Here is a 10,983-nt window from a genome sequence, read left to right on the forward strand (position 1 = left end):
CTCACTCCAAATGACCAAATGCCTCCGTTACATATAGCGGAGGAATCTGACGTCGTTAACATCTTCCTCTATATAAATACAAGATCCCAATTTGTTCCCATTCTCTCTCGTCTGTAATTTTCCGATTTTTAGGATTGTCGTAACGTGAAACCCGGAGCTGTTGTATCCGAAACATTCCCTTTTCGGTAAATTTCGAATATATCGCCCGGCATTTCGTCTCCCGGCCAAGAATATCGGTCCGAAGATTGTTGTTTCTACATTGAGAGAGAATTTGGTGATCTGGGTTGACTTCACACTGCCAAAATTGAAGCGATTTTGATTTTCGCAAGATTTCGGGTTCACTCGGTTTGGAGCTACGGAAAGTTGAGTGAAGAGGTTCCAGTTTCATTTTCCACATTTATTCGGTTCCTTTCTCTGGAGATTGAAATGTTTGGTTCTTCCCGTGCCGGGTTTTCAAGATGAGGTGTTGATCTAGGTGAGAGTTGCAATTTCTTTACTGTTTTTTCTCTTAATTTTCTCGGCAACCAAACAGAGCAGAGCATCACTTTGCTCTTTATCTCTCTCCCATTAATTGTTTGTTTTTTCTCTTCTCGTATGTCCCTAGACTTTTTTGAAATGGGTTTGGTTTGGTTTCCATTTTGCATCAATAATATGTGAGATTGAGGAATTTGAATGCTCTGTTTCTAATAGTTTTTTCTGTTTTGTTTTGTTTTTGGGTCCATTGATACAGTTGGAAAACAGAGTGGCCTATATTGAATGAAGGCATTGAAGCAGAGCAGTTGAAAGAGAGAGAGAGAGAGTTTGAGCCTGAGAATAGTGGCAGCTAAGCTAAGGAGCTAGCGACTAGGAGGAGAGAGAGAGAGAAGCAGCTTAAAGCGACAAGAGCAGAGAAAAAAAAAAGCAGAGTTGAGGGTTTGCTTGGGTAAGTCGTTTTCGAATAATAATGATACAAATTTTCAATTTAATATTGATCTCATCTGATTCTTCTTCTTTTCAGTTGTTTTCTTTGTCTCTCTGTCTTCCCAACCACCGCTTTCATACCCCAACACTCCCTTCCCCACCCAAAAAAAAAAAAACAAAAACAAAAACAAATTTTTGGTTGAAAAAAATTAAAAGATCAAAAGAAAAAGAAGAAGAAACAGAGTGCCACTTTGTCTCTCTCTCTCTCTCTCTCTCTAAGTTCAGCTCTTGAGGATAAATAATGCAATTTTGGCATTTGCTTATTTACTTATTTATTTAATTATGAATTGGGTTGGTACATTAAAGCGACGCACATCCTCGAGTTGGCCTCCTAATGAGACCACTTTCAAAGTTTCAAATGCCACTTCCCAATTTTCTTTTTGGGTTCTTTCAATTATTGACTCATTATATTTTACGCATTTTCTTGGTCTTCTCTGATCCCGAGTTCTTTTTTCCTTTTTCACTTTTTTTTTTTTTCCTTCTTTCCCCTTCTTACTTTGGACCCATTTGTTTCCCGGGAAAATCATCAAAAGAAAAACCCACAATCCTTGCAGTTCACATTTGCTGTGTTGATGCTATTTTTTTTTCTTTGCATTTTCTCTGCCACCAAACAAATTGGCGGTTAGGATGTTTTGTTTTGTGGATTGGGGCCCCTTCTTCATCCAAGGATGTTTTGTTTTGTGAACTTCCATTTTGCCATACAAGGGAATGTTCTATTTTCCAGTGAATTGTCCAAATTACCCCTTTAAAATACCTCCCTCCTAGGGCCTTTTTGTAATTAGGAACACCCCTTCTTAAACAAAGATAACTTTCCTATCCATCCATGAAAACAAAAAGAGGTCTGGGGGGAGATAGTTTATTTGTTCATGAATTTGTTCGTATGTTTGATTGAGGCTATGTACTGAAATGAAATTATATGGTTTTTTCAGGGGTAAAAGGGGTAAAGAAGAAAAGGAGAAGAAGATGTTTACGTGCATAGCATGTACGAAGCAGACGGACGATGGTGGAGAGGAAGGAGGAGCGCGTGGCAGTGGCACCCCAAGTACAAAAGAAGCCGTCAAAAGCCTGACGGCGCAGGTTCCTAATCAATCCCTCTCTCTCTCTCTCTCTCTCTGTGTCTCTGTATGCGTGTCTTCACCTACACAAGCTTTTGCTTTTTCAGCTTCTTTTTCCATAAAAATGAAAATGAAGCAAACAAAATCACAAGAGCATTAAGTGGGGCCCGATATTGTAGGGCCCACTTTTCGGCATCTTTTCAAGTCTGCATTGCATATATAAACACACCCTCCTCCACTCCACTACTCTCTGTTCGTAGCTCTACTTCTGCTTTGTGCTCTTTTAAATCGACCCACGAAGAATAATAAATAGCATCAGAAGAATTAGCTTTGAGATATTCAAAATACACCTTTGAATTTATGAACTGAGAACACCTTTTAGTCCTACTACTTCCACCCTACAACGCTATAACTCTGAATAAGCACGGGGATTGTGCCCACCCTAGATTCTATCTACACCCTCATATCATCCAATATCGTCTTGAAAAATGGACGAATCGAATCCATAATCTCGAGCGCAAGAGTCTAGAATTGCTTATGTATTAATCTATAGAAAGTATGTTTTCTGACCATAAATACTTTTAAATTTTCTACAAAACGCTGTCAGAAACGCTGAAAGCGTTTTAAATTCCTCCATAAACACTCACAAACATGCGCTTCGTTGAGAAAAAACGTGTGGTCATATAGTAGCATGAGTGACAGTGACATATATATTGTCGTTAAAATTTTGTGTGTGAACTTGTTAGACATGTCTACTTTAACTGTAACGTGCTGATGATGTCATATGTAGTAATCTACTGTAAATATAATTAATTTATTCTCTGATGTCTACACACACACGTGATATGCTCTTCTATTTATTATATTTTATATGGCTAATTAATAATTAATTATTTATTTATTTATTTTTTCTTTCTCATTTTTAATATATGCACAAATAAAATATAATCTCCCGCCAGTATATTTAGAAAACTTTTAGAGTTTCCGCAACAAGTAATGGGAGAAAAGAGAATTCGCTATATTCAGAAAAAGACTGCTAATTGATGTCCTTGCGTGACCCACCATTGAATTCTTGTCTAATTACTGTTTTGCTAAAGTAAATACATGCTATAGCGTAGAACGGAGTTTTTTTTTTTTTTTTTTTTTTTGGGTAAATGCAAAAAAAGTAGAAAATCGTTTAAGATTTGGGTTTGATTATCTGCTTTCACTTTAGGGCTTGCTGCCCGAAATCACTTTTGCAAACAAGAATGTCTGCATTGTTCTTGGGTGTCCCAAAGCTATGCTTTGTTACATCTAGATATCAAATGTATCATAATTTGGTACACGCATTCCTATGATTAACGAAGAATGCTAAGTTCAATCGCGGATCTCACAATGGAGTTCACATATATCAGTAGTTTAAAATAATTAAAGTGTACGTGCACAACTTACCTTCTATTGCAAACTATATTAATTTTTATATTTTAAGGCAAATTTAATGCTATGGTTAGTTACCCACACACGTGAGTGATCTTTTGAAATAAATGCGGATATAACATAATGTAACGCTGAACATTTACAAAAATTTGTTACCAAATAAGTAGGTGCCCTTTAAAATGGTAATTCAAACGCTGCTGTTTTTGGTCCCATAATAAATTCTTAATGATGGTTTGCATTCACCTTACAGCAATTTGTAACAAAGATTAGGTACCTATCTGCCCCATCAGTAATAATCTGGTGTATCCGGTTGTATTCTACACATGGTATTCAAGATAAACTACACTCAAAGCAAGTGAAATACTTTGAAAATTTGTGTCTTCACTTGGAATTATCTCATATAAACTGTTTTCTTCCATTTATATGATTCTTTTTAATTTTAAAAAACGTAATGATTTGGAAAATGCATAATGATAAATGTTCCATCTAATTCTTGCATAGCTTTCTTGGGCATTTGGCCAACCCCATTTTTCTAACATTGTGCAGATCAAAGATATGGCACTGAAATTCTCCGGTGCATACAAGCAATGCAAACCATGCACAGGGTCGAGTAATTATAAGAAAGGAACACCGAGACCTTACCCAGATTTTGATACTGCTTCAGAAGGGATTCCATACCCCTATGCTGCAAGCTCAAGTTCTACACCAGCTTGGGACTTCACCTCTAATCATCAGTTGGGTGCAAGATCAGACTCAAGATTTACCAGAGCATATGGTGGTGGTGATCGGACCCCAGGAGGTGCATCCTATGCTCAGTCTTGTGATGTAGTTTTGGATGAGGATGAGCCTAAGGAGTGGATGGCACAAGTGGAACCAGGCGTACACATCACTTTCGTATCTCTTCCTAATGGGGGAAATGATCTCAAACGAATTCGTTTCAGGTATGGCAATGACTATTGTAGGAAAAAGAAATTAGTATCTGTACAAAGTAATTGTACCCTTGTCAAAATCCAAGAACTGGACTTGTGATGTGGCTTTGATTCTGCTAATGTCTTAAAATCTAGTACTTGTAACTTGATTATCCCTGTACATCAAACTGATCAAACATGACTTTCAAATTTGAAGCCGAGAGATGTTTAACAAATGGCAAGCTCAGCGATGGTGGGGTGAGAATTATGACCGCATCATGGAGCTCTACAATGTTCAGAGATTCAACCGGCAAGCTCTGCACACTCCTCCAAGGTCTGAAGATGAGGTAATTAAATTAAATTTGGCATTCAGGCGTGAAATGATGAACACCATTGACTTTAATGGCCTTGTGGTCTATCTACTTGCATGATTAGTTGATTTCGACTCTCGAATGTACTAGTTGATTTCGACTCTCGAATGTACATGGAACCATTTAAATGGCTTCTTGGAAACCTCCTCATTTGATTTTATAGTTAACATCACTGTGATAAAGTTTCTAGAAGTGTGCTTTGATGGATGCTAGAAAAGAGGTCCATTGAATTAATGTCTATGATGTATGTGTACTTGAAAATGGTAGTTATTAACAGACTGTTGTACTCAGCAGCAGAGGGATTCTTCTTATTCAAGGATGGGATCTGCTATGGAAAGCCCTATGGCTCCATCAAACAAGGATTGGACACCAAGGAACCAGTATAAACCCTCTGGAGCCGGAAGTAGAGGCTATTTCCCATCCGATTCTTTTGATCATGGTGGTGGTGGTCACCACTATAATGCTGGTGGTTCTAGTGCTTATGGAGCAGGCGGGCACAAGGGAGAGGCATCATCTTTCGATGCTTCACGGACAACAACCTCCTCTAGAGATGAAGCTTCAATCTCAATTAGCAATGCTAGTGATGTCGAGTCAGAATGGGTTGAGGAAGATGAGCCTGGGGTATATATAACCATAAGGCAGCTAGCTGATGGCACTCGGGAACTTCGCCGTGTCCGATTCAGGTAACAGATTCACTAGCATTTTCATTCATCTTCTCTGTTGCATCATATATATATACCCATTCCATGACCTGCTCTGTATTTACTTCCATACAGCTAGTTCTTGATCTTCTTTTCAGACAATTTTAGTTATTTGTTAATAGATCCACTACCATCTTCATGAATTCTCTGTGTTGCACCATAATATTGGCAATAAGCAATTTCTTGTTTTGGTAATCGAGAGGCAGCTCATGACCTTATTTCTCTGATTTGCACAGCCGCGAAAGGTTCGGGGAGATGAACGCAAAGTCATGGTGGGAAGAAAACAGAGAGAGAATACAAGCTCAATACCTTTAAATTTTAACATTACAAACACAACCAACATTTCTGATGGATGATGATATGAAAGAGTTCAAGGTGCATCTGGATGTCTCAAAAAGCTGAAAAATGAAAGATTTCAGTGAAGTCTCTCCACAGGAAATTGGTGTTGCCACCACTATTATATGATCTAACACTTCAAATAACTTATTTTTTATTTTTCCTATCATATATAGTGATGATGGCTCATGGGATGGTGGTTCATTTCCTGTCAGGGCTTATTTACATGGGATACCTAGATGTGTCAAGTTTTGCCTTCATTGGTGTCTTTGGGTCTTCTTTTCTCTTTATGACTATTAGCTTTTGGGATTATGGGATTACGCGGCTCTCATTTGAGTTTGTTCTTTGTAACACATATAGTTTGAGAAATGGAATTTAATTTATTTGCGGTTATATCTCTGAATGCCTTGTATTGCTCAAAATGCTCAAAGCATTTGCCCCATATGTACTTTGAAGTGTAATTCGGCTTCCACCCTCCCCCTCCCCCTATTTTATTTATTTATTTTTGTTTCTTTGTTTTGTTTTTAAAAGGAAAACTTGTTGAAGAGACCTCCATTGGAGGAACTAGTTGTTAGACATGTAAGCTCCCATAAACAAATTTTGCATAGCAATTTGGTAGATGCAGTAAAAATCATCATGAATGTCGCACTATATTTATGAATACGGATGGAAGTGCATGATGGAGCCTTTAGTAAATACGGATGAATATGAGTATGAATGTCGCACTACATTCACGTTCATATTATGGACGAACATAACTTGTTTGAGGAATGCTAGCAACCTTCTCTCTAACCTTCGTTTTTGGACTTTCTCCATTCTTCTATCACTTTCTTTACACTTAAAACAATGTCATTAATGCATCACACAAATTATAACTCAATCTCTTTCTTTCTTTGTCTGACTGTTATCCTTCATGTTGTTAGCAGATTCCATCTAAAGAATCCTTTATTTATGTGGCCTTATCAATCGGTTTGTGTTTCACAATCATATTGACGACAATCACTTACTTATATGATGTGTTTTTGGTGATACCTGAAACTCTTCTGGATGCAGTTTTTCATTCCATACCATTATCAACAAATATATATTTTAATAGATAAAAATTTAATAATGTTATAAATTATTTTTTTCTAAAAATAAATATAACATAATAAATGGGCTATGAACTCACGGTTTTGTTTTTGTGAACTCACGAGCAACTTCCCAATGGGTCACCCATTCTGAGATTGCTCTAACCCTAACTTCGCTTAACTTTGGAATTCTCATGACTCCAAAGCCAGTGAGCTCCCAAAAAGTCTCGTGCTAAATGGAGGCGGACATGTACATATAAGATACATCACCCTCTCTCCGTTGGTCAATGTGGGATGTTACAATCCATTTTGGATCCATTCTCTTTGTCTCTCTCCCCTCTACACATCCATACCAATTTATCTAAGAAAAATTAAGCCAAACTCAGCCCAAAATTGGGCAGCTTCAAACAGTGGCTTTTTGTGGCCTTTTCCAGCCAATTCTAGCCACCACAGCTCAGGTAATTACACCCAAAATACTCTCATACCTTCCCTTTGTGTTATCCCTTGAAAATCCAATGTCAATCCATTCCAATTTTTTATTATTTTGAAACTAAAATTTTCTAGGTTTTCAAGAGACAGAAAGCTTCGTTCGAGGGCTTTAAAGGTGAAATTGATCGTCGAGCCAAGGTATAAAGTTACTCCCCTTTATGTACTTAAGCCATAGGTATGATTATTGGCTGGCGGTTTGAAGTTTTTCGATCGCCAGAAAATTGCTCTACACACTCGCCGGCGGTGGCGGTGCCTCGGGGGTTGCAAGGTTGGGTTTTTGTCCTAGAATGTTCCCCACGTCGTCCTGAGCACGACGGTATGCTCGGATTCCAATTTAGTTACAGTTTGATCGTCGATCGGATATCGCATAATAGGCGTTGTCCGGTTTCAATATGTTCGGACTGTTGGATCAAATTCATTTTCGAACATGTTGATCTAGACACTTCTAGGATCATGTAAAAATTCGCGGATCTAGAATCAGAGTCCTGGATACTCCGATTCAATATTTCAAAGATTAAGTTAAACGATAACCGTCCGATCATGCGATCGCGAGCGATCCGGTGGTTCGATTTGGACCAAACTTGCAGAGCATGTTTAGTAAAGTGTGTTGAACCTATAGGAACTCTCGGATTGGTAATCAAAGGTCATTTACCCCACGGGGTACCGGGTTGACCAATATGGGAATTTAATCGCTTATTTAATCTCGGGTCCTTTCAGACCATTCCACCTGTCAGAATGTTGAAAATGGGCTTAAGAACTTTTGTAAGTTACGTACACACACTTTTGAGGCCGGGGGTCAGGATTTTTATTTAATATGTGGTTGAGCTATTTTTATTAATTAAATGTTCTTAATTTTTTAAATAGGTACTCAGGAGTCATTGAATCCGCAGGAGGGACCCTCAAAGGGTCAAGCTAGCTCGGACACTCGGTGAGTGGACTTTTGTTTTATAAATAGATTTTATGCAATTGAAGTTTTATTAAATGATCAAGAATGAATTATTATGACTTTTACTTTCCAAGCATAAATATTTGAATTCAAATACTTTTATTATATTATGTTTATGTTTAAAATGTGAATGGCTTGTAAAAGTAGAAAAGAAAATAATGATAATAGGATTTAAGGATTTAATGAGGAACAATGTTATAATTTTTAGGAATGGTTTTTAAAAGCACTATAGGTACCCAAGATGTTGCCTTTGGATAATTTGTTGCCTTTGTTTGAGTCAGCGCGCTTTTGACAATGCCCCATGAGTTTCGGGGACGCCCGAACCGTGTGGTGCGAGAAATGCGCTCGGGTGGACCAAGTATCCCCTGAGTCTTGTGAGGAATGAGGCCCAGGTGGACCAAGTGTCCCCTAAGTCTTGCTAGAAATGTTGCTCGGGTGACTTTGTGTTTCCGAGACTTGCGAGAATGTGTCGCATTATGTGACACAAGGAATTAATGGTATAATGTGAGAAATGAATATAAAGATTATGGAATTGACGGATTTATGATGGGTACGCCTAGGTGGAAAAGAATTAAGATTTTACAATGCTTTCAAATGTTTTTTATGATTTGTTCGAATGCTTGAATCAGTTATATGTATGCAGATATGTATGCTTGACTTTTATTATGAATATAGCACATTGTGATAATGGAATTTTCTAAATGTTTTAATAGTGCGGTTAGTATGTTAAGATTCTATTTTACAAAACTTTATTTTTGTCCACTCACACTTTTAAATGTTTTGCGCCCCCAGGCAGTAGTCGTGTACTAGAGTGCCACCATAGGGCAGTTACCACTCCACTCATCCTTCCCGCTATGTAGGATTTCTTTAGTAATCGAACTATTCCTGTAAATTAAACTGATTAGTATTGCTCTGAAATTGCCCTAGGATTTCTAGGGCTTGAGGCCATATAGTTCTGTTGTTGGATTGCTTGAATGTAAACTTGATGCATACTGAATGGTTGGGATTAAATTGTATTTTGTACATGTGGAAGAATTTTGGGAAACGACTATTTATAGGGGAGACTCTACCGAATTTTCAGCAAAAGTCAAACTTGAGTTTAACTTCGATTTCGTTAGAAGGGCAATTTAGTCAAGTGTGCCCGGCACCCACCAAGTGTCGGACAAGCACAGGAGCATGTCGGACAATCACAGAGTTCGGAAGGGCTTTAGTCAAGTGTGCCCGCCATTCCAAAGTGACTCAAATTCCAAAGAATTTGGATTGGGTCCTGGTCAATAGCGGTGAACAGTTCAAGATCAATTATATCCATTGCGTCATCAAGTAAATTCGATATGTTTTCGCTAGGGTAAGTTCAAGTCCAAAGGGCACTTTTCCTGATGCATATAACATCTGCTTTCTCTCAAATGCATGACATTCATTTAGCACTTTAAGTATAACATTTCAAATGTGGGGTCTAGAATTTTCGATTCAAATGTGGGTTTGTTGGAAGTTTGAATAAATTCAAGAACATTTGTCCCACATTGGTAGAAAGAAGAAAGAGTGAGGTCTTTATAAGTATAGAAGTCCCACATTTAGACCCGTAAATGGAATCCCACATCGCTCGAGGAGGGAAAGGTGGGCTTAAATGTGTGGGCACTTCTCTTCCTAGCAGAGGCCTTTTGGGAGCTCATTGCCAATTGGGTGACTTCAAACTCGATTTCGGCATAGAATATTATATAAACAATATATATATATATATATAATATTGAATTATCAAGTGGAAAGATAGGCCATGGGCCTTGGGGCACTTCATATTTAAATTATTTTTTTAGTTTCTAATTAATAATTTGTTATTAATTCGAATTAGTTTAATTAACTGTTATCTAATAGTAGTGACTCTTCTAATAAGGTTTTAGAAGTTCATTTAAAAAAAACAAGGCCTCATTCGTAAAACACATAAAAAAAAACATTCTTCAAGCACATTCATAGTCTTAGAGGAAAATAATCAAAGTTCGCTAGATTCTAAGTCCTAGTGCTAGGGCTTAGAATACAGATAGTTGAATCATGAGGAGGCGAGACCTATAGACCTTCAAGTACCGAGAAGTGGTGAAATTACTGTCTTTAGGACATTGCATCAAATATGCAAGCCTCTATCTCAAATCCAAGTCAGTTCATTTATTTATTGTGTACTGTATTTCAAATTACAGTTTGTTATAAATTTAATTTCGTTGGTATTTATATATTGTTGATATATATAATCATTTTTATTAGTCACTAATTGTTGTTTATCCAACAGTTTTAATGCTATTCCATTGCTAATTTTATATACACTAGCGTTGCACTGATATTGCAGTGATTGGTATAGGTATTATTAGTGTACAAATATATTGAATACAGTGTTCGTCATAAGGGAAAAAAAAAGGTGTTAAGAATAAGATATTTAAGCTATTGATAACACTACACTAGTAATCGGTAGGGTTATAAGGAACCAAATAATCTTTTTCCTTTTTTTGTTTTTTGTTTTGTTTGTAATGTAGTGAATATGGTTTAAAAACAGCAATAAAATGCATGACAATGATCCCAATACATTAAAAACAAAAAACAAAAATTGCTACGATAATAAATTAGCGAATGAGTTTAAGGAAGTGTAGGTATAAGTTGAAATTTAGATGATGATTTTTTGAATATGTGTTTGTTTGAAGATTTGCTGGTTCCTTTAGTAAAACCCTAACTGTTATTGCATGCCAATAGA

At 37.1% G+C, this 10,983-nt stretch overlaps 1 protein-coding gene across 2 annotated transcripts; it reads left to right on the forward strand.

The window, feature by feature from the left end:
• Positions 1–99: 99 nt before the first annotated feature.
• Positions 100–6,140, forward strand: BRX (DZC (Disease resistance/zinc finger/chromosome condensation-like region) domain containing protein). Of its 2 annotated transcripts, none has more exons than XM_089041685.1 (7): positions 100–475; positions 731–922; positions 1,890–2,037; positions 3,978–4,372; positions 4,557–4,686; positions 5,002–5,393; positions 5,648–6,140. In XM_089041685.1, the coding sequence occupies exons 3-7, from the start codon at positions 1,924–1,926 to the stop codon at positions 5,724–5,726; spliced, it is 1,110 nt and encodes a 369-aa protein (XP_088897811.1). In that variant the 5' UTR covers positions 100–475; positions 731–922; positions 1,890–1,923; the 3' UTR covers positions 5,727–6,140. The 2 variants fall into 2 exon arrangements, with proteins under 2 accessions (XP_088897811.1, XP_008238104.1); XM_008239882.2 differs by having other exon boundaries at positions 5,005–5,393.
• Positions 6,141–10,983: the final 4,843 nt, after the last annotated feature.

This window comes from Prunus mume, linkage group LG7 (genome assembly GCF_029339155.1).
Source record: "Prunus mume cultivar Tortuosa linkage group LG7, ASM2933915v1, whole genome shotgun sequence".
Lineage (NCBI taxonomy): Eukaryota > Viridiplantae > Streptophyta > Magnoliopsida > Rosales > Rosaceae > Prunus > Prunus mume.